This window comes from Mauremys mutica, chromosome 8, assembly GCF_020497125.1.
Source record: "Mauremys mutica isolate MM-2020 ecotype Southern chromosome 8, ASM2049712v1, whole genome shotgun sequence".
Classification (NCBI taxonomy): Eukaryota; Metazoa; Chordata; order Testudines; family Geoemydidae; genus Mauremys; species Mauremys mutica.
Genome location: NC_059079.1, coordinates 18,295,384 through 18,314,630, shown reverse-complemented (window position 1 = coordinate 18,314,630; position 19,247 = coordinate 18,295,384). Strand labels below are relative to the sequence as shown.

Here is a 19,247-nt window from a genome sequence, read left to right as displayed (position 1 = left end):
TACTACTTTAAAACCAAACTAAGGGTAAAATCCTTCTGACACCCACTTGTGGGATGTTACCTATGATAGTCTGATCTTCCTAAAATGTCCAGATCTCTCATTACTGCCACTGAAGATTTTTTACATACGTAGGAAAAGCACAATAGCAGAGCTAAGCTTGGAGAGTGGAGAATTTTGCTCTAAAAATGTTGTTTAAAAATAAGGTGATCAGTTAAATAACTGATCGCCTCAAAGAATAGAGCACCTAAGGCTGAAGAATCAAAGTGCGGCTCTAATCCTGAAAACTTTTGCTACCAGCCAGAATACTTACTACCCTGAGTAGTCCCATTGATTTCACTGACACTACTGAAGACACTAAACATTATGATGCCTGGATTTTCCAAGATCAGCTCTTTAGTAGTCATGAAATAGCTTATCAGTTATGGAACAGAGATGGAGTTTTTCCGTGGCAGAACTTCAGAGACAAAGGGGACAAATAAAAAGGTGCAAAAGAATGGAATTTAATATTAGCTTAAATATTAAGATCTATTAGAGTGTACCGTATCATACAGCAGGAGTAGGCAACCTATGGCACACGTGCCAAAGGTGGCACGCGAGCTGATTTTCAGTGGCACTCACACTGCCCAGGTCCTGGCCACAGGTCCGGAGGACTCTGCATTTTAATTGAGTTTTAAATGAAGCTTCTTAAACATTTTTAAAACCTTATTTACTTTACATACAACAATAGTTTAGTTATATATTATAGACTTATAGAAAGTGACCTTCTAAAAATGTTAAAAGTATTACCAGCACGCGAAACCTAGAGTGAATAAATGAAGACTCGGCACACCATTTCTGAAAGGTTCCTGACCCCTGTCATACAGTAACTTTGATTTGCTAGGAACAAAGACCATACAACACACAATATTTTGCAACTTCAATTTTACAAACCACAGGGCTCTCCAATTTGTAATCTATTAGTTGTAGTGGTGTGTCTATCTTCTGTAGTCCAACCATTAGAAGGCAGTCATGCGTGGGCACATTTAACACGTTCACTATAAGGCAGTAGCAGGAATACACATACACAGGGCCCAATCTGAAGGTGCACAGCACAATACAGGATCAGGCCCATACAGCTCAATCCTGCCTCCATTTAAATCAGTGGCCAAATTCTCACTGAGGATTTGACCATTACAGCTACCACCACTTCTGGTTTTATGTTGTGCAAGACCTTTTTTTAAAAAGTTACTTTAAATGGAGGACTGGGAATAAAATTTCCTACTGTGTTGTGAAATACCAAGCTTAGGCAGGAATTCAATGAATAAGGAAACTTCAGTACTAGTTTAAAAAGTCAAAACAAAGGGTAACTGAAACATATAAATGTCACAATCAATCCTCTAACTCCAGGCATAAGCTTTCGTGTAGCATGATAAATACCCTTTAACTTCTCTCCAATTCCTCAAATAGAAAAACAAAACCCCAAGCACAGTAATTCATTTACATGGACCAAGAAAACAACAGTAACCTTATTCAGTTGGTGGTAAGTGAAATCCAAGCCAGAGAACACAAAATAAAGTTCATAGTCCTAGGTTTTAAGGCCAGAAAGGACCTTACCCTTATGATTTAATCTGTCCTACTGCATATTAGGTCACAGAACCTCACCCAGTAATTTCTGCATTAAGACCAGAACTTCTGTTTGAGCTAGAGCATCTCTCTCAGATGAATGTCCAGTCCTGATTTAATGACTTCATGTGATGGAGAATCCACCATTTATGCTTAGCATTTTTAACGTCACATCTGATTCAGTTCATCTAATTGTAACCATTCCCCAGGAAAACATGTCGTTGAGTAGTTGCAATAAATACAATAAAACCTTAGTAGTTTATACTAATGACCAGGAGACCCACTGAAAATGAGTGAATTAGTAAATGAACAGCCAACAAAATGAAGGCTTCTGCACCACAAAATAGACTTGGATCACTGTAGTTTCATTTATTTGTGAAAATACCACACAGAACCTTAGTGTACAAAACAATTAATTCTTACTTTTCAGACTTCACTCTACTTAATCTTGGTGTGAAGATTATGGGGAAAGAGTGTGGATTAGCAAGATTGTATTGTACATAAAGTAGCACTACCAGCTACACCTAGCATCAAAAATAACAGAGACTATATAAAGGGTCAATGAGCCCTAGTGCTCAGCTCTCTCATGTTCTCCTCAGAAATGTTCTGTTGGAACCAATAATCCCTTCCTCTTTCCTAATTGTTTTACCCTCCTAGGTTCACAAATGGCCTAACAAGCATTTGAACACTGAAGGCAAGCAAGCGGGAGAGACATCTACGACCACGAAGCGAGGACTGATGGCCCTTATAGAACGAAGTAGCAAGGAATGGTCAAACAGTCTATGTGAAACTAACCATTAGGCTCAGGTAGATTTCAAGAGTTTTACCTGGTGTCCAGAACATTCATGGAAATCTAGAACTGGTCTGTGAGGATTCCAAAAATAGCAGTAATAGCTCCAGAAGAAGTTTTAACTGTGAGAAATAAGGAGCTACAGGTGATTCTGGGATGGAGCCAGGACAGGAGAAGCACAATGAAGAAAATCTATGCATGACCAAGAGAACTGCTGCATGTACAGTTTCAGGTAGAGGTCAGCTACTAGAATGGGACCAAGGATAGCAGAATAAGCACCATGATTGTGTCCTAAAAGTCTAGGGCCCAGATTTTTAAAGGTGTTCAGGCATTTGCTGTGCTCAGCATTGCAAACTCTTAAGTGTCATTTTCAAAAGGGATCTAGGCACTTAGGTGCCAAAAGTCCATTGATTAAGTGCCTACATTCCTTTTGAGAATGAGATTTAAGCTCCAAAATCTGTTAGGCATTGAACACTGAATGCAGTAATGCTTAAATACCTTTACAAATTTGGTCCTAGGTCCCTTTATAGCTCCATTGAGCTCTCCAAGGGAATAGATTGAGATTAATTTGGGCATTTACTAGTCCAGGAGAACAAAATACAACTCCACTGCTATTGCATTGAATCGACGAAGAAGTATTGAAATTTCAGTAGAGGAATCAGGCTGGAGCCTATGGTACCTGAAAGCCAGCTATATGTAGGACAAGGGGCTACAAACTGCACGATATATGGTGAAGTAGCTGGCACCCTAAGCGGAATAAAGCCAAAAAGAAGAGAGATGCATGTTCAACTTGCTAGATCAGACTCAGTAGGGGGCAGCAAGTGATGGCCAGCCTAGAGTTCCAGAGCATTATAAACCTACCTTTGGTGGAAGGAATTCTTTGCCCCAGAGCGTGAATACCATTTAATAACACTGAGCTTCTGTAGTAAAGGCATTTCCTTTCTGTAGGTCAGATGGAAAGTTAAGGGTACAGGATTGCAGCTAAAATACACCAGCCTTCCAAGCAAGTTGCTCTACAGCCTAGGAGACTATAACTGGCAATAGCTGTGTTGTCTAAGCAAAGAGGATGTTTTCTAGGTAGTACTTTGACTGTATATACACATTGAAAGGGTATTTTTCCACTGCTATTCTGCCCTAGTAATAAACTTGCATCTGAAGAAGTGGGTATTCACCCACGATAGCTCATGCTGCAAAACGTCTGTTAGTCTATAAGGTGCCACAGGATTCTTTGCTGCTTTTAGTAATAAACTGCTTTTCTGTTGAAATAGTGGAGTCACTATTGTTTTCTCTTCCACTCTACCTCTAACATATCCTAACATCCTTGTGGGACTAGAACATCTGATTTCCAGCAGGCTCACGTTTGCCCTCAAAATCCTTCTTTTCTGCTTTCCTAATTACCCTGCTCTATGGCTAAAAACAAACTTCATCAGGAAGGTAAAAGCAACCAGAGACACAAACTATGGAATAAAATCACCATCAAATACTTCCTTCTATGCCTAATTGGTCCTTAAGTTCCAGTGTAGCCACAATTCACTAGTCAGCACTTCTTTTCATATTTGATCAAGAGACACTGTTCCCATTAAGCACCTGTCATATTTTAAGAGCCATTTAAATTAATCAACTAGCTGCTAGCACCTGTGTGCACCCAGCTTAATAGTCTTTTCATGCAGTATCACAAATCAAAAACAATTATGACAGAGCCAACAATGCCACATGTTAAAATCATTGTGTGTAAACAATTAAGGTCAGTTTTCTAGGAATCATTATAAAGCTTTGCATGATTTTTAGTTTAATAAAAAAATAACAGTATGTGGCTGACTCTAGTGTGTTTGTTTTTGATTGTTTGCTTAACTTCTGTGTGTGAATTTACTCCTCATTAAATTGAAAAACTAACAGCACTATTTAGGGGCAGGAACCAGGAACATTTTCTCAGGCCTTAGGAAAGTTGCTCCTAGTATAATCTAAGCTGTGAATGTAAATGGATATAATTAAACTAGTGCAAACTCCTCTGTGGACACCCTCTTATTCCAAAGTGTCTCTCTTCAGTTTAATTTAGGTCAATTGGGAACAGGTTTAAGCTAAACAGCAATAAACCACTGAAACTGAAATGAGAGTCTCACATGGATTTGCATTGGTTTAATCATCTCAGCTGAGATTATTTAAACGGGTTCAACTTTCCATGTAGACAGCTCTGCTACTGTGCCTAGTGTAGGGCCTGCAAAATCCTTCTAATTCTAGGCCTAACTCTCTTGTGTTCAGAGGCAGTCAGTCATATAAGATTGTTCAGTGACATGTAACGCTCTGTAAAGTGGACAAATGATCACTAGGAAACAGGGTGAGATCAGAAGCCTCCTTATCCCTTTTGATCCATGCCACAATTTGAAACCTGTTCCTCAGGGTTGAAATGCTAACACATTTACACACAGCCCACCCTCTCTTTCCATGTATCTAAAAATGCATTTGACTCATCTATACTCCATGTTGGCCAGGAAGGGTCAAGTGAGATGTTATTCCTCTAGTTTGGTTCCTTGTGCTGTTTGGAGACCTGCACCTAACTGTCAAATAAGTAAGAAAGTCTGAGTTCTGAACTTTAAACAAAAAATATTTTCCTAGATCGGGACCAAGCCTCAGTCAAGGGTGGCTGGGTTCAGGAAATCTCAAGCCAAACAATTCCAAATGGAATATGGAAGTACCACTCCCAATGCAATGTTAAAATTGGACAATTATGCTTAGGCTTTGTCTACACTTAAAACACTACAGGACCACAACTGCAGTGATGGTGCTGTAACACTTCAGTGTAGACACTCACTGCTGTGATGGGAGGGATTCTCTTGTTGCTGTAGTTAATCCACCTCACTAAGAGGTAGTAGCTAGGTTGACAGAAGAAGCCCTCATGCTCCTTTCAAAGCTTCAGTGAATCTCTAAAAAGCTAAAACTCTGTAATGGTTAATTCCAGGTTTCTGTAATTCATTTTCAAACTAAAGAATGAGCTTTTCTAGCTTGAACAGCAAACAGATACAGTGATACTGAAATGACTAATGAACTAAAACTCATAGAATACTTGCTGCCTAAAAACTGCCTTCCAGCATGCCATCCAGCTCTCTTCTAGAGGTTAACCCTTTATTTTCCTTAACTCTAAAGTAGGCTGACCACCCTGGGTTCAACAAAATATAGATGAAAAATAAAGGGAAAGATTATTTTTAAGCAACACCACCAAATTGTGCCATCTACACAATACATCTGCATCACAATGTATGATTATTGCTGAAATATGGGGCAGTGTGACCTGTACTGATTTGACTCAGGACACAAGACATTCAGCACTGAATACATTCTGGATCTTAAAATAAGCAATGGATGGCCACCCTTTGCAGCAGAGAAGGAATTTACACCAATGGTGTCCGACTCACCTAGCTACACTTATATTAATAATGACATTCATTTTTTACAAGACTTGTGGATTTAAAAAAAAAATGCAAGTGAACTTAGTGCTTCAAAAAGATGCTGGACTGACAGCAGCTGGAGCCTAAAGCTCTCTTATTTATCACAGGGACAGCACAAGCTAAGTTATTACCCCCGAGATACATGCCTCAGCCATAACCTGCAGTAGCCTCCTATGGTGGTCAAGGGTCATAGCATCCATGGTCCATTCAGTCCTTGGCCATTCTGCTAAGGTTGCCAACAAGGATCCCACTGAGTGCTAATTTTCATGGGAGCTCTGTGAAGCAGATTTCTGTATGTAGGGAACTGTCAGGCCGCAGCAACTCATTTTACACAATGGCCCCTGAACAACTGACACCTGGCAATTACTTTTATTCCTTACCTACCAGACTCTGGATTTGAACTAAAACCTTGCAGTCCAAGGCTTGAATCCCCTTCCAAAGCCTCACCAACCTTACCCAGAGAGGAACCAGCTCCTACTAAGATGAAAGGCTCCCTAGCCTATTTCTCAATCCTGATCCATCCGGTCTTTTCTCTACTCCCCACTGTAGAACTGGGGGCAGATGAATCGGAGATGACATTGTTCCTTTCATGTTAATCAGGGGTCATACTTGAACACTGTTCCTGTTGCTATAGAAAAGAATTAGTCAGAAATATAATGCCATTATCTCAATTTGTGGTACGCCCACACCTTGAATACTGCACGTAGGTCTGGTTGTCCCATCTCAAAATAGAAAAAATATTAGAATTGGGAAAAGTACAGAGAATGGCAACAAAAATGATTAGAGGTATAGAACAGCTTCCATCTGAGGAGAGATTAAGAAGACTGTGACTGTTCATCTTTGAAAAGAGGCAACAAATGGGGGAGATGATAGAGATCTATAAAATCACGAACGGGGTGGAGAAAGTGAATAAGGAAGTGTTATCTTCCCCTTCATGTAACACAAGAACCCAATGAAATTAATAGGCAGCAGGTTTAAAACAAACAAAAGTTCACATAGTTCACACAACAGTCAACTATGGAACTCAGTGCCAGGGGATGTTGTGAAGGCCAAAAGCATAACTGGATTTTAAAAATATAGACTTTTCCTTCATGAATGTATCTATCAGTGGTTATTACCCAAGATGGACAAGAATGCAACTCATGCTCTAGGTATCCCTAAAACCTCTGACTGCCAGAAGCTGTGACTGGACAATAGGGGATGGATCACTCAATAATTGCCCTTTTCCGTTCATTCCTTCTGAAGCATTTAGCACCAGCCACTGTTGGAAGACAGGATTCTGGGCTAAATGGACCACTGATCTGACCCAATATAACCATTCTTATGTTCAATATATGTAAGGGAGGGGAGTCCTCTTGTGAAATGTTCTCCACACAAGCTTTGAGTGGCAGTTGTGAAGTGGAACACCAACATGGACTAACCTACTGAAAGAAGGTCTGGAACCAGTGTAGGGATATTAAAGAAGGTTTATATTAGACATGGTTTATATGAAAAATGACTTATTGTTAATTGATGCCTCATAACTAAAGGTTTATGTTAAAAGTAAATTTGTGATTCTAACCTGCAAGCCACCAGCTGTGTCTGTGTGAAGCCTGCTCAAAGAAATACTTTGTATAAAACTTGTTAAACATTAATTAACTCTAAGTAAGCCAAAACAGTAGCTGTTATAGTGTATAAATAGAGACCCCCACCCTCTGTAAGTTTTCATCTCACTTTATCTTTGATTGTTAAAAGACAGGGAGTCTCACATAAATTGGTAACACCCCAAAAAGTAAAGAAACAGTGAAATAGATGTGATTAAGATAGAGAATGTATGTGACTGAATGGTTAGGGAGTTACCAGTCTGAAGAATTCAGTGTTGGCTGAAGAAGGTGTCAAGTGGGATCAACCAGATGACCCACCACACCTCAAAGGAAGGAAAAACAAGCATCTGACAGAATGGAGCCAGCCATCTGCTGATTGATTTAGCAACAGCAGAATGAGGCAACTCCTATGAACTAACATAGGGAAAAATCCCTATAAAACTGGACTCTAAAGACTGAGGACTTTGAGTCTATGGTTCTGATACCAACCTCCAGGAGCATCAGATGCATCTGACACAGACTTGGCTCCATCCTCATGACCAAGGTACCTGGCCAGTAACTTGGCATGAGCAACATCTAGGCTGGTAACTATAACATCTATACAGAACCTGAATGAATGATTGTGTGGATGAATATGTGTGTGTGTGTGTATAAGGAATAAGTAGTAATGGAAACAAGTAGGAAAACATTGTCTTTTGTTTTGTTATAGTATTTACAATAAATGTGGCATCTTTGCCTTATCCCTCTTAATAAGATCCTGCTGGTTTTTATTATATTGGTACAACATTAGCTTCCATTTAATAGGAAACAGATGTTCTCTCAATATTAACATATACCCAGGCACATTGCTTACTCACTAGGGAATTAAATAATGAACTGGGTATATCTTTTGAGAGTCCCATAAAGTGTGGTGACAATTAGTCTAGGAGTACAAAGTGGCCTATAAAAAAAATAAATTAGGCCTCTGAACACCCCAGCTCCATATTGTTACCATTTTATGGATGAAGAAACCGAGGCAGAGGAAAGTTAAGTCAATGCTCAAAACTGCACAAAGCAAGCTAGTTGCACAGCTGTTGAGAGCAGGGTTAGTGAATACAGTGGCAAATACACAAGCGCTCAGTCAACATTCTTGCTACCACTCATGCAGCTGTTCCTGTGCTAGAGCAATAGGAGAAGAATGTGGGGAAAAACTTCTACAAAGCACTCAATTTATATTAGTGATAAGCGCTAAAGGAAAGACTAATTTCCAGGAGGGCTGACCTCCACCACATTTTCACCAGATTTAGTAAACACGCTAGAACGTGGTTTAAACTCAGGAGCAGTGGAACAGCGTTCTTAAGATAGTTTTGGTGGCAAGTGCCAACAGAATGCAAGCATGGCAGAACACTGTTCCAAACGCATATTCTAGTCTAGGCAGGAACCTTTACTAGATAATGGTAACTGTTCCTATCTGAATTAGAATACGGTCTTTGAAACTTGTTTCACCATGCTTTGATCCCATCAGCACTGACCATCTCGGCAGCTCATTATCCTTGCTCTAGAATGTTAATTATGCTTTTGTTTCTTAGCCTCATTAGGTGGAATAAAAAGGCAGAGAATTTAAAAAAAAATTCAAAACACAACCAACAAAAGACAGACACGGGACAACTTGAGTATCATCTACATTTAGGCAGTTTTATTAGACAACCTGAAAAAAGTTGAGAATGCTTTAATTTACAAATGTATTAATGATTTTAGTAACCTGGCGATTATGGAAAAGACATATTTGACAAACGTTACAAAAGTTGTACTGTATTTTGAAATACAGAAAAGGCTATTAGTCAACAGTAAAGATATATATTATGTGGTGATCATTTTTCAATCCGATTGCAAAATAGTGTTTTTATATCTATGCCTTCTCAAACCTACAATAAATCTTGAGGCTAAGGCACTTTGGATATATGTTCACTAGGATATAAGAAAAAACATTATAAGGAGACTGCAATAAATGGATGCTCTTATGTCTAGTAGTGGCTGTCAGTGCACCAGACTCTTGTGAATGGGCCCAGCTCTTGACAAATACACTGAAGGCTACTTCTTCCTACTTCTGATAATTTAACTAAAGATTAATTCAAGCAAATTTAGATTTAAGGAGGCCAGAAGAGAATTCTGAGATTTAAACTTTTTTGTTTTTAATTATTATTTCAAGTGCTTTTAAAAAAGGAAAAACTATGATGCTAATTGCCTGGAAACTGACAGTGAGAATTAGTGTATGTAGCAATTTTCAGAAAAAACCGTTCACTGTCTCCACCCAACTGCTATCTACTGATTTGTAATGAACCCACCCGGATGGCATCTAGGTGCAACACAAAAAGTCTTCAAAGCATTCGAGCAGCCTCAGTAGGACCTTGTTTTCTGTTCCTACCTTTTTTTTTAAAAAGATTGTTTCTGATGCTGATTAAGAAGGGGATATTGACAGTTAATGTCTCGCTACTGCCCATACAACAACCGCCCCTTTTTGAGTAAAAGGAAAAAAAATTACCACCACCTTAAAGAAAACTCTGGCGTGGTAACTTAGAAATGTGTTTAGTGCATCCTTTTCATTTCTGTGTATCAAGTCCAAAGACTGAAATATGAAACATTCATTTAAACCACAAGGGACCATTTACTCACATTAGTTCCATTAAATTTAACGGGGCAACCCACAAGCTTAGTTATCTGCAGAATCCGACACCATTTGTACTTTAAACTATCCTTTTCTTATTTTTCACTCAACTAGATGGTGGAGTGAAAGAACAGCGATCTGTGATACAAAAAATTACTTCTTCAAAATCCAGACAAAACAGATAAACCAAAAGTGAATTTTCCTCAAACCGCTCAACTCGTAATTTGAGCACGTAATTTCCCTGAGTAATAGTTTACAATTATAACATTCTACACTAAAATCAGCATGGTGCAACAAATTTTACCCATAAGGATAGTGGCCTTGATTGTGAAAGTCACGAACAAAAACACAAGAATGTTTGCTGATGTTTGACATTGTACTCTTCCGTTAAATATCCTACAGTGAAGCCTCACAATGATCATTTTAAAGAGGCCAGGAAAACTATCAAGAAAAATTGTGTTTTAAATCCTTCAATCTGAAAATGCAGCAAATAGCAAATGTTGCATCTAGTCTTCAGTGCTGTGGAAACTTACATCACATCAATATAGTGCAATCTCAACTTGGAAGATAAAATAACGGTTTTGTGTCTAAACAAATTTAAAACTATACTTATGTGAAATATATGATAAGCAACATATTCCTATCAGCAAAGTGAAATTTGAGTACATTGCATTATTTGTGTTTCAAAAATATTTTCAGTTTACATTTTTTTCCACTGATAAGAAGGATACACCAAAGTCCACAGTCTCAGAGTACTGACATAGCAGTAATTACTTTTCAAGCCTTTATTTGTGTGGAAATCCACAGGATATCAATTGTGAAAAGTTACTTTGGACATCAAATGCTTGTGCAGATATTTGTCTAGGTTAGGGGAGATAGCATCACATCAGTTCTCTTCATGGCTGTTATATATTTATTCATGGTATTTTATTCTCCAGATCATCACTGGCTGGAAACATTCAGTTATGAATGAATAAGCTGAAAATACGCAAGTATGAAAATTGTTCCTTCTCGAATTGCTATTCCACAAAACTAGTGGTTAAAATATCTACCCAATCTAAATATTCAGTTTCTTCTAATTGCAAATGTCATAATTTGATGCACCCATTTTTCTATGACAAAATAAATTAGAGTTACTGGTTCCTTGCTCCTTTTCAGGTGTACTGAAATGTATTACATATGCCTCTAAAATTAAGGTCGCGCCAGAATAAACCTCTACAAAATTAAATGCTTCCTTCACAAGCCGAAGGATTCACTATCTCATAGTAGTAAAATGTGCTAATATAATAATAGTGTGATTATATGAATGTTTATTAGAATAATGACATTAAAAATATATTGTACTGTTTGAATATTACCATTTTTTCCTACAAGAGTTGAAAGTAAGGGTTTGAGTAAAAGTATTTTTTTAAAACTGATAAGAACTGAGGCAATACCGAGTTCTGAAGTATCAGCTGTATTAAAGATGTCTAATGGGAACATTTCACTTCTTTATGATTCAGGCATTTGACTCACAACACAACAGAGGTGTTCAATGCATTCTGATTATAAACTTTGACAGCAGTTTGAAATATTTCTTTAGTGGGGAAACTATACATACCGTATATACTCGATCAAAGCCAGTTCGTTTATAAGCCACCCCAAGATGGATAAGTAAAAATGGAAAATTTAACTCATTCATAAGCCAACCCTATAATTCAGGGCTCAGCAAACTTTGGCTCCCGAGCCATCAGGATAAGCTGCCGAGATGGTCTGTTTACCTCCGTGCCTGCGGATGCTCGACATCTGCTTACCCTGATGGGCCGGGACAGCAACTGGTGGGAAAGTTTTTTGTGGGGGGAGAAGCTGGGGGTCAGGGGAGTAACCCCTGTGACCACCTCCTACATGACCCCACCCCTAGCCCAGGACCCCCACATTCTCCCCATCCCATCCCTTCCCACCTTATCTGGGGAGGGCCAGGAGAGGATGTCTCTGACCTGGCTGGAGCTGCTCCGGCAGGCTGGGCAGCGTGGCCGCAGCCTGCTCCAGTGGGCCAGACCGGGCGGCGTGGCCACAGCATGTTCCAGCGGGCTGGGCGGCACAGCCACAGCCTGCTCTGTGGGGCAGGGCCGAGCGGCACGGCTGCAGCCTGCCAGCCCCAGAGCTGCAGCTGCTTTGGAGGCTGGGGGGAATGCACGCCAGCCTCCGCCTCTTCCCTTCTGGCTGTGCTGCCTCTCCTTGCTCCCTCTGTTGGGGGGAGGGGCTGTGTCCCACCTCTCCCTCTATACCCATTCATAAGCCGACCCCCGTCTCTGGTGCTTCCCTTTTTTACTAAAAAATATTTGGCTTATGAATGAGTATATACGGTAAGAAGTAATGTCAGTTTATACCATGGGAAGACATTAAAATGGAGTTATTATCCGATTACCCCCAACATACACCCACAATTACAACTAGAGTGGGATGAAAACAGAATATTTTCCTTTTTTATTTGTTGAATGCTGACTGAGTGTAGGGAAGGGTGTTTGTTGAATCTACATTCCCTTTACCTGTAGTAGTGAGATGCAAGACCAGATGTGGTTCTGGTAGTGCACCATGAGCCATTAATACAAAGGTGAGCCTGAGAATGCAGAGAAATTAGAACATAGCCTCCTAGAACATCCAATACTTCTCACTCTCCCTTTATCGTGGATTGGAAAAGAGATACTTGGCAGCAGTATTATGGGTATTCAATGGGGTTTGGTTTTTTTAAACTGAGAGAACAAGCTACTGAAAATTACAATTATTTGAATACAGAGGCAAATATTTGTTCCATCCTAGTCACAAAACAGAAATTAATCAAGTTAGTGAAACCAGGAGACTAAACTGTACAGTCAGTATATAGGTCCATTTTGATTATGCTGTAAAAATGTCAGCTATGTTACTGACTCCCAACATACATACCAATATTATATCAGAATTAAAAACTAAAAGTCAATAAAATAGTGCACACTGTGTAAACAAAGATTTAAGGACAGATTTAGCTATTGTGATTTCAGCTTATTCTGTTCCTATTTAAAAAGCTGTCAGAAGGCTCTTTCCCCTTAATTTGGCTGACATACAAGTGTAAAAACGCATATGATGTTCGGATAGCATAAGGCTACATGTGCAGGCACAAACATTCCAACATACACACATACATATATACAGTATATAAACATGTATGTTGCATATCACCAACATCATAGTGATGTAGTGAAGTCCTACCACTGCTCCCAGCTAAAGTCATCTCCTCTACCAAATACAAGAAAAAAGCCTAAAATGGTAAGAAAAATGACGGCATTGCCAGCAAGCACAAGACCACAGGCTCCCCACTTGATCTGAAATACAAGATGAGAAGAAAAAAAATCCTTATTTGGTTTACATGATGTGTACAGATCTGTGTTACTTTCATGCATTACATAAGCTAAATGAAATATTACACACGGGTGCTAAAAGCATAAGGGAAAAGACCAACGAATAATTGATTCAGTTCAAGCATTCAATTAGCAACCACTGAAGTAACAAGTATCATACTTATAAATTCTCCCTTCATTAGACAGTCTTCTTCAATACACTATCTTTCAGAACTAAATAATTATCTTAAAGCAGAATCCTCTTGGCAAAAAGAACAAATAATAAAGGATACAGAAAATTCTTTCAAGCTCAATGTTTTCTCCTAGTTTCTATGCATTACAGATTGGAAGATATTCCATAAAATCAAGGCAAGGAATAACAATGAACAATAATTTGCAAAAATAAATAGCAATAGCTTTTTGTAGCCAAACAATCCCATGCCCCAGCCTTAAAAATATTTTGCTCTTAGGAGATGTTGCTAGGGATTCGAGTACCCTCTTGTGGGCATTTCTGGTTTTGCCTACTGTCAAAAACCTACAATTGCTAAAACAATTTGTTTCTATATAGTGTCCTTCATACAGAGCATTACAAAACACATTAGAATGAAGCGTACAAAAACCTAAGCAAAAGAGGAAGTCTGTAAAGTGATATTAAGAAAAAAAGCATTTCAGTAATTTAGCAGCAGGGAGGAAAGAGTTCCACATACATGGCAAAGAACCAGTGTCAGACTGAATCCATCCCACAGAGGAGCAGCTCAGGGATGGGGCAGAGAGGAACGGAGTTAGTGGGTGGATAAAAGGTAGGGTAGAGCAAGTCTGTGGAATGTTTTGAAAACCAGGAAAGTAGTTTTGGACATATGGTCCTATTTCTTTAAGCAAGAATTTCATTTTATTTCACATAATTTTGGATGCCCTAAACTTCAGTAAACAGAATTTTTAGAAGACCAAAATAAGAGAGCTATAATACCCAAGACAGGAAAGGAACAGGCATAGATACAGATTTCAGAAGAGCCACTATCAAGAATTCTGGAAATAGGAGTAGGCAGACTAGTTAAGGATCACAAGGGATGAAAATGAACGTTTGTGAACAGAAATGACTCCAAGATTTGAGCTGAAAAGAGCAACAATACAAGCAAGGCAGGGACATAAAAACTGTCAACAAATGTGCAATAGTAGTAAGTTTCTTATAATAAGAAAGAGTCAGCAGAACGTACCGCTTCAACACGTGCAAGGATTATAGGCATTCCAAAGGCAGAAACAACAATTCCAGTTGTGAAGAAATATGCCAATTCCCTGCAGGCACTGCTAGCTGCATCAGTGTCATCGCTCACTCTTTTTGCAATGAAGTGAGGAATAGGACAAAGGACGTAAAATATCAAGACAAACAGGGGCCAGTACACGCTGTGGGAGAAAAAGCCCCAAAAAGAAAACAAAGTTACTTTTCACAATCAAATCAGACAGACAACTTTATAGATTTCAAGGGGAATTTCACATGCACAAAATTAATTGTGTGTGTCTTTGTAAGATCAGGACCAATGTTTGAACTAAATAACCTATTTTTTAGCTTTTATTGATCAGAAAACAATGATATGTAAGCATGTTTAATGTTTTTGCCCTTCAGTCACTATTGGAAAAGTGTATATCTAATAGTTAATCTTAAAACTCAGTGAATTTTACAGTTATTTTTATATACTTTTTCAAAAATAAACCATCTGGTTGTTGTTTAGAATTAGTAAAATTTAAATATCATTTGTATTTTTTTTAATGCTGCTTGTGCATGTCAGATAAATTCACCTCTACTCCATTAATTCGGTATTACTATTTTAATAAAATCAGTAAAATATTGATTAAAATCAAATCAATGCTAGAGAAATCTACTGCAAAAATACTTCTACAAAGTTAAAACTACTGACTCATTAAACAATACTATAGTTCTACCCAACCGAGATTCAGTATACAATGATTTTAGTCCAGTTTTTACAGGAGTTAAACATCAATGAAAATAGTGTATTTACAATAACTAGAGCCCCATTACCAAGTGTTGGTTCTGGACCTTACAAGGGTGTTCTAGGATAGTAGGATTAATATGAATAATCATAAATGCAAAGCTAAATGGGTTACAAAGCCATCCAATCAGAGTCCACAATTCTTAGTTAACAACTACTGACCTTATCTTTTAACTAGTAAAACAGTGGCTAAATGTGCATACTCCAAATTATATGGGACCGACATACAACTAGACTGCATGTGTGTATTGACATGGGCAATTCAAGAACACAAAGTTAGAACAAAGTCCATTTTTATTTTTGAACTGAATTATTTCTTACCCATAATATTCTAGGGCACATCCCAACATAAGAAACGTTAGACCAATGGCTCCACTGAAGGATAAACCAACAAGGGCTGTACAAGAGCAAAGAAATGGATTGTTATGCTGAAAACTCAAAACAAAACAATAATTATTATAACTTTAAGAGGAAGTCACCCTGACATTGTCACAGCAAAACTTTCTCCAAGAGTCAGTAAAAACTGCCCTTGACTTGAATTAGCAGCTGCAATGCAACGTGATTCATTATTTCAATTCATTGTGTGATTTGGTTACTAATGATCATTGTAGCAGACAGGTACATCCCTCATTCGTTTGATTTTTATTCGTCACCTTTTCTGCTCTTGATACCATACTCTTCCTTGAATGACCATAGCAACAACTTATTGAAGCTTCAAAATAGAAGTTAAGGGATTTTTAGTCTTTTTAAAGTTTCGTTAAAATTTAATAATAGCATTTTTATATATTGTGAAATCAAGACACACCATAACACAAATAAGGTTTTTATTTGACTTTAAACCGTTCCCTACAGTGTTTGCAATCCACACTGTAGCACCCTAAGAGTGCATGGAAAGCAAAAAATGAAACCAGCAAGTCTCTCTCATTACCCCCAAGCTAAACAAGGCCAAAGTGTCATCGGATCCTGATCTTTGAGGATATCGCCTTTTGTAACATCACCTCAAGCCTTTCAAAACTATTCACAACTTTTACAGATGTCAGCCACATCAGGGAATACCTGCTGAAGGATGGAGGAGCTGGGGAGCTACTCCGGGGGCAAAATGAGAAACAGGATCCAAAGAACTGAGGGGGACCAGATTTGGGGACAGGGAGGATGGGGAAGAATCAGAGGTGTGCAAGGGGGCTGCAAGGGAGAACTAGGGGTGTCCAGACTCAGAGGCGAGGGGGGACAGTGGGGAGAAATGGGGGGGGTGTCCAGGACAGAAGGAACGGGAGAATCGGGGATGTCGGAGAGACTCAGGGGGTAAGGGGGAGAGTGAGGTGAGGAGGAACTGGGGGAGGGCGACCCAGTGAGGGAGAGGCAATGAGGCTCGGGGAGGAGGGAACGGGAACTCTGTGATGTCGTGGCTCCAAAGGAGGAATCGGAGTGTCCAGGCTCGGGGTGGGGGGAATCAAGAGTGACAAGGCTCAGGAGGTATCATGCCTGGGCAGGGAGGGAATCGAGGGGTGATGAGCCTCATAGTAGGGAATCGTGGTGGGCAATCAAGGTGTCCAGGCTCAGGAAGGTATTGTAGCTGGAGGGGAGGGGGCAATCAGGAGGTGATGAGGCTCAGAAAGGGGAATTGGAGTGTCCAGGCTCACAGGGCGAGGGGAGAATCGGGGTGTCCAAGGTAGGGTTGCCACCTTCGGTTAGATGAATTCCTGGAGACTCCAGGCCAATCCTGGAGGCTTGGCAACCCTAGTCCAGGCTTGGGAGGGTGCCGTGGCTGCGGGGGTGAAAGGGGGAGTAATGGGGTTAGGATGCTGGAGGGAGAATCTGAGTGTCCAGGTTTGGAGTGGCTCAAAGAGGAGGATTCGGTGGGGGGAGGTGTGACGAAGTCGGAGGTGAGGGGATCGGGCTGGCCAGACTCAGGAGGGTAGGGAATCGGGGGGGGGGGGGGGGTTAAAAGGCTCAGGGGGAGGGGATCGTGAATGATGAAACTTGAGAGGATATTGTGGCCAGGAATCGGGGGTGACGAGGCTCGGAGGGGAAGAATCGGGGGGGTGACGAGGCTAGGGAGAGTATCGTGGCTGGAGGGGGCAATCAGGGGTTGATGAGGCTCACAGAAGGGGAGTCAGGAGGGTGAGGATGCTCCGAAGGGGAGTCGGGGGGGGGTGACGAGGCTCAGGAGAGTATTGTGGCGGGGGTGAAATGGGGGAGTGACGAGGCTCAGAGAGGGGATTCAGGGGGGTGATGAGGCTCGGGGGGGAAGTCGGGGGGGTATCGTGGCAGGGGGGCAGTCAGGGGGTGCCAAGGCTGGGGGGGGTATCGTGGCGGGGGAGCAGGCGGGGGGGTAGCCAAGGCTGGGGGGAGCAGGCGGGGGGGTAGCCAAGGCTGGGGGGGTATCGTGGCGGGGGGGCAGTCAGGGGAGTATCGTAGCGGGGGGGCAGTCGGGGGGTGCCGAGGCTGGGGGGAGGGGTGATGAGGCTCGGGAGGGGGAGGCGGGGGGGGTGCCGAGGCTGGGGGGGTATCGTGGCGGGGGGGCAGTCGGGGGAGTATCGTGGCGGTGGGGCAGTCGGGGGGTGCCGAGGCTGGGGGGGGCAGTCGGGGGGGAGCAGTCGGGCGCTCCCCCGGAGACTGGGTGCCGGTCTCTGGGGCAGGCCCCGGCCGGCGCCGCTCGGTACCTTTCACCCCCGCCATGGCCGCGGGGAGCAGAGAACGGGGCGCGAGCTCCGCTTTTCGGGGCGGCGAGCGGATCTGCGGCCTGCGGCTACTTCCGGCTTCCGCTCACGGAGACACCTCCCCCCTTAGCTCCGCCCCGGCCCAGCCCACGTAGCCACAGAGGGCGGGGCCGTTAAAGGGCCAGCGGCGCGACACCCCCCCCGGCGGGAGCCCGGGTCCATCCCCGCCCCGGCAGCGGGTGGAGCCGCGCTTGTCCCCTCCCCCCCGTGAGTGTTTGGAGCCAAACCCCCGCAAAGCTCCAGCGAGCCCCTGGGACCCGCCGCCCTCTCGCCTCCCAGCCCGCCAAGGCCCCGGCTGCTTCATTGCGAGCGGCACTGGGGGCCGGCGGCCGGCGCCTTACAGCGCTCGCTAGCATCACTAGCGGAGTCCAGCGTGGGGCGCGGCCCTGGCAGGCTCCCTTCCTCCCACTGCCAGGAGGAGGAGCCAGGCCCAGAGAGCCTTTTCCTCCCACCTGTTTCAGTGTAACAAGCATGGAACACACAAGAGTTTTGAGCAACTATTGCTGCAGCTACACAGAATATCAGGGTTGGAAGGGACCTCAGGAAGTCACCCACTCCAACCCCCTGCTCAAAGCAGGACCAATCCCCAACTGGCCCCTCAAGGATTGAGCTCACGACCCTGGGTTTAGCAGGCCAAGGCTCAAACCACTGAGCTATCAGGTTTTGCGTCTATTGGCTATCCTAATCCTGCTCCTTCCCCCGTCAGCCCTATTAGAGTCTTGCAGGAAAAGCAGGTAGACAAAGTCTGCAATTCTCACCTGAAAAGAGCCTGAAGAAAAAGTTATTTTTCTAGAAGCCATCTTGTAGTGTTGCCCCTGCCTTGGCTCATCAAAGGAAACAGTCCTCCAGAAGTCTGCTGGTTGGAATTTAATAATAAAGTTATGGTCTATAGATGGTATGAACCAGAGGTACTGCTAATCTGGATCAGGGGTAGCCACCTAATTAAAACATGAGCACTAAATTTATGAATTTGTCTCCTCTAGAAAGCCAGCATCAAGATAATCCAAGTGCACTACAATTTATTACTTCATTAGATCACTCTTGCTGAAAGTCATAGTCACTGACATGGGCCCATTAAATGAGGTTTGCTATTTGTATGGCAGCAC

The 19,247-nt window shown here is 41.8% G+C and overlaps 1 protein-coding gene across 1 annotated transcript; it reads right to left on the bottom strand.

The window, feature by feature from the left end:
- Positions 1-12,286: 12,286 nt before the first annotated feature.
- On the bottom strand, positions 12,287-18,222 carry LEPROT. Its single transcript, XM_045026210.1, has 4 exons — positions 18,085-18,222; positions 15,743-15,818; positions 14,630-14,816; positions 12,287-13,400 (listed from the first exon to the last, which is right to left on the bottom strand). The coding sequence occupies exons 1-4, from the start codon at positions 18,098-18,100 to the stop codon at positions 13,284-13,286; spliced, it is 396 nt and encodes a 131-aa protein (XP_044882145.1). The 5' UTR covers positions 18,101-18,222; the 3' UTR covers positions 12,287-13,283.
- Between the last annotated feature and the right edge of the window lie 1,025 nt (positions 18,223-19,247).

Excerpts from the sequence above, each read along its gene's own strand:
- LEPROT (XM_045026210.1), bottom strand. Across the intron at positions 14,817-15,742 it reads TGTGCCCTAGAATATTATGG|CGTGTACTGGCCCCTGTTTG; the intron begins GTAAGAAATAAT and ends TTTCTCCCACAG. Across the intron at positions 13,401-14,629 it reads TCCTTGCACGTGTTGAAGCG|ATCAAGTGGGGAGCCTGTGG; the intron begins GTACGTTCTGCT and ends CTTGTATTTCAG.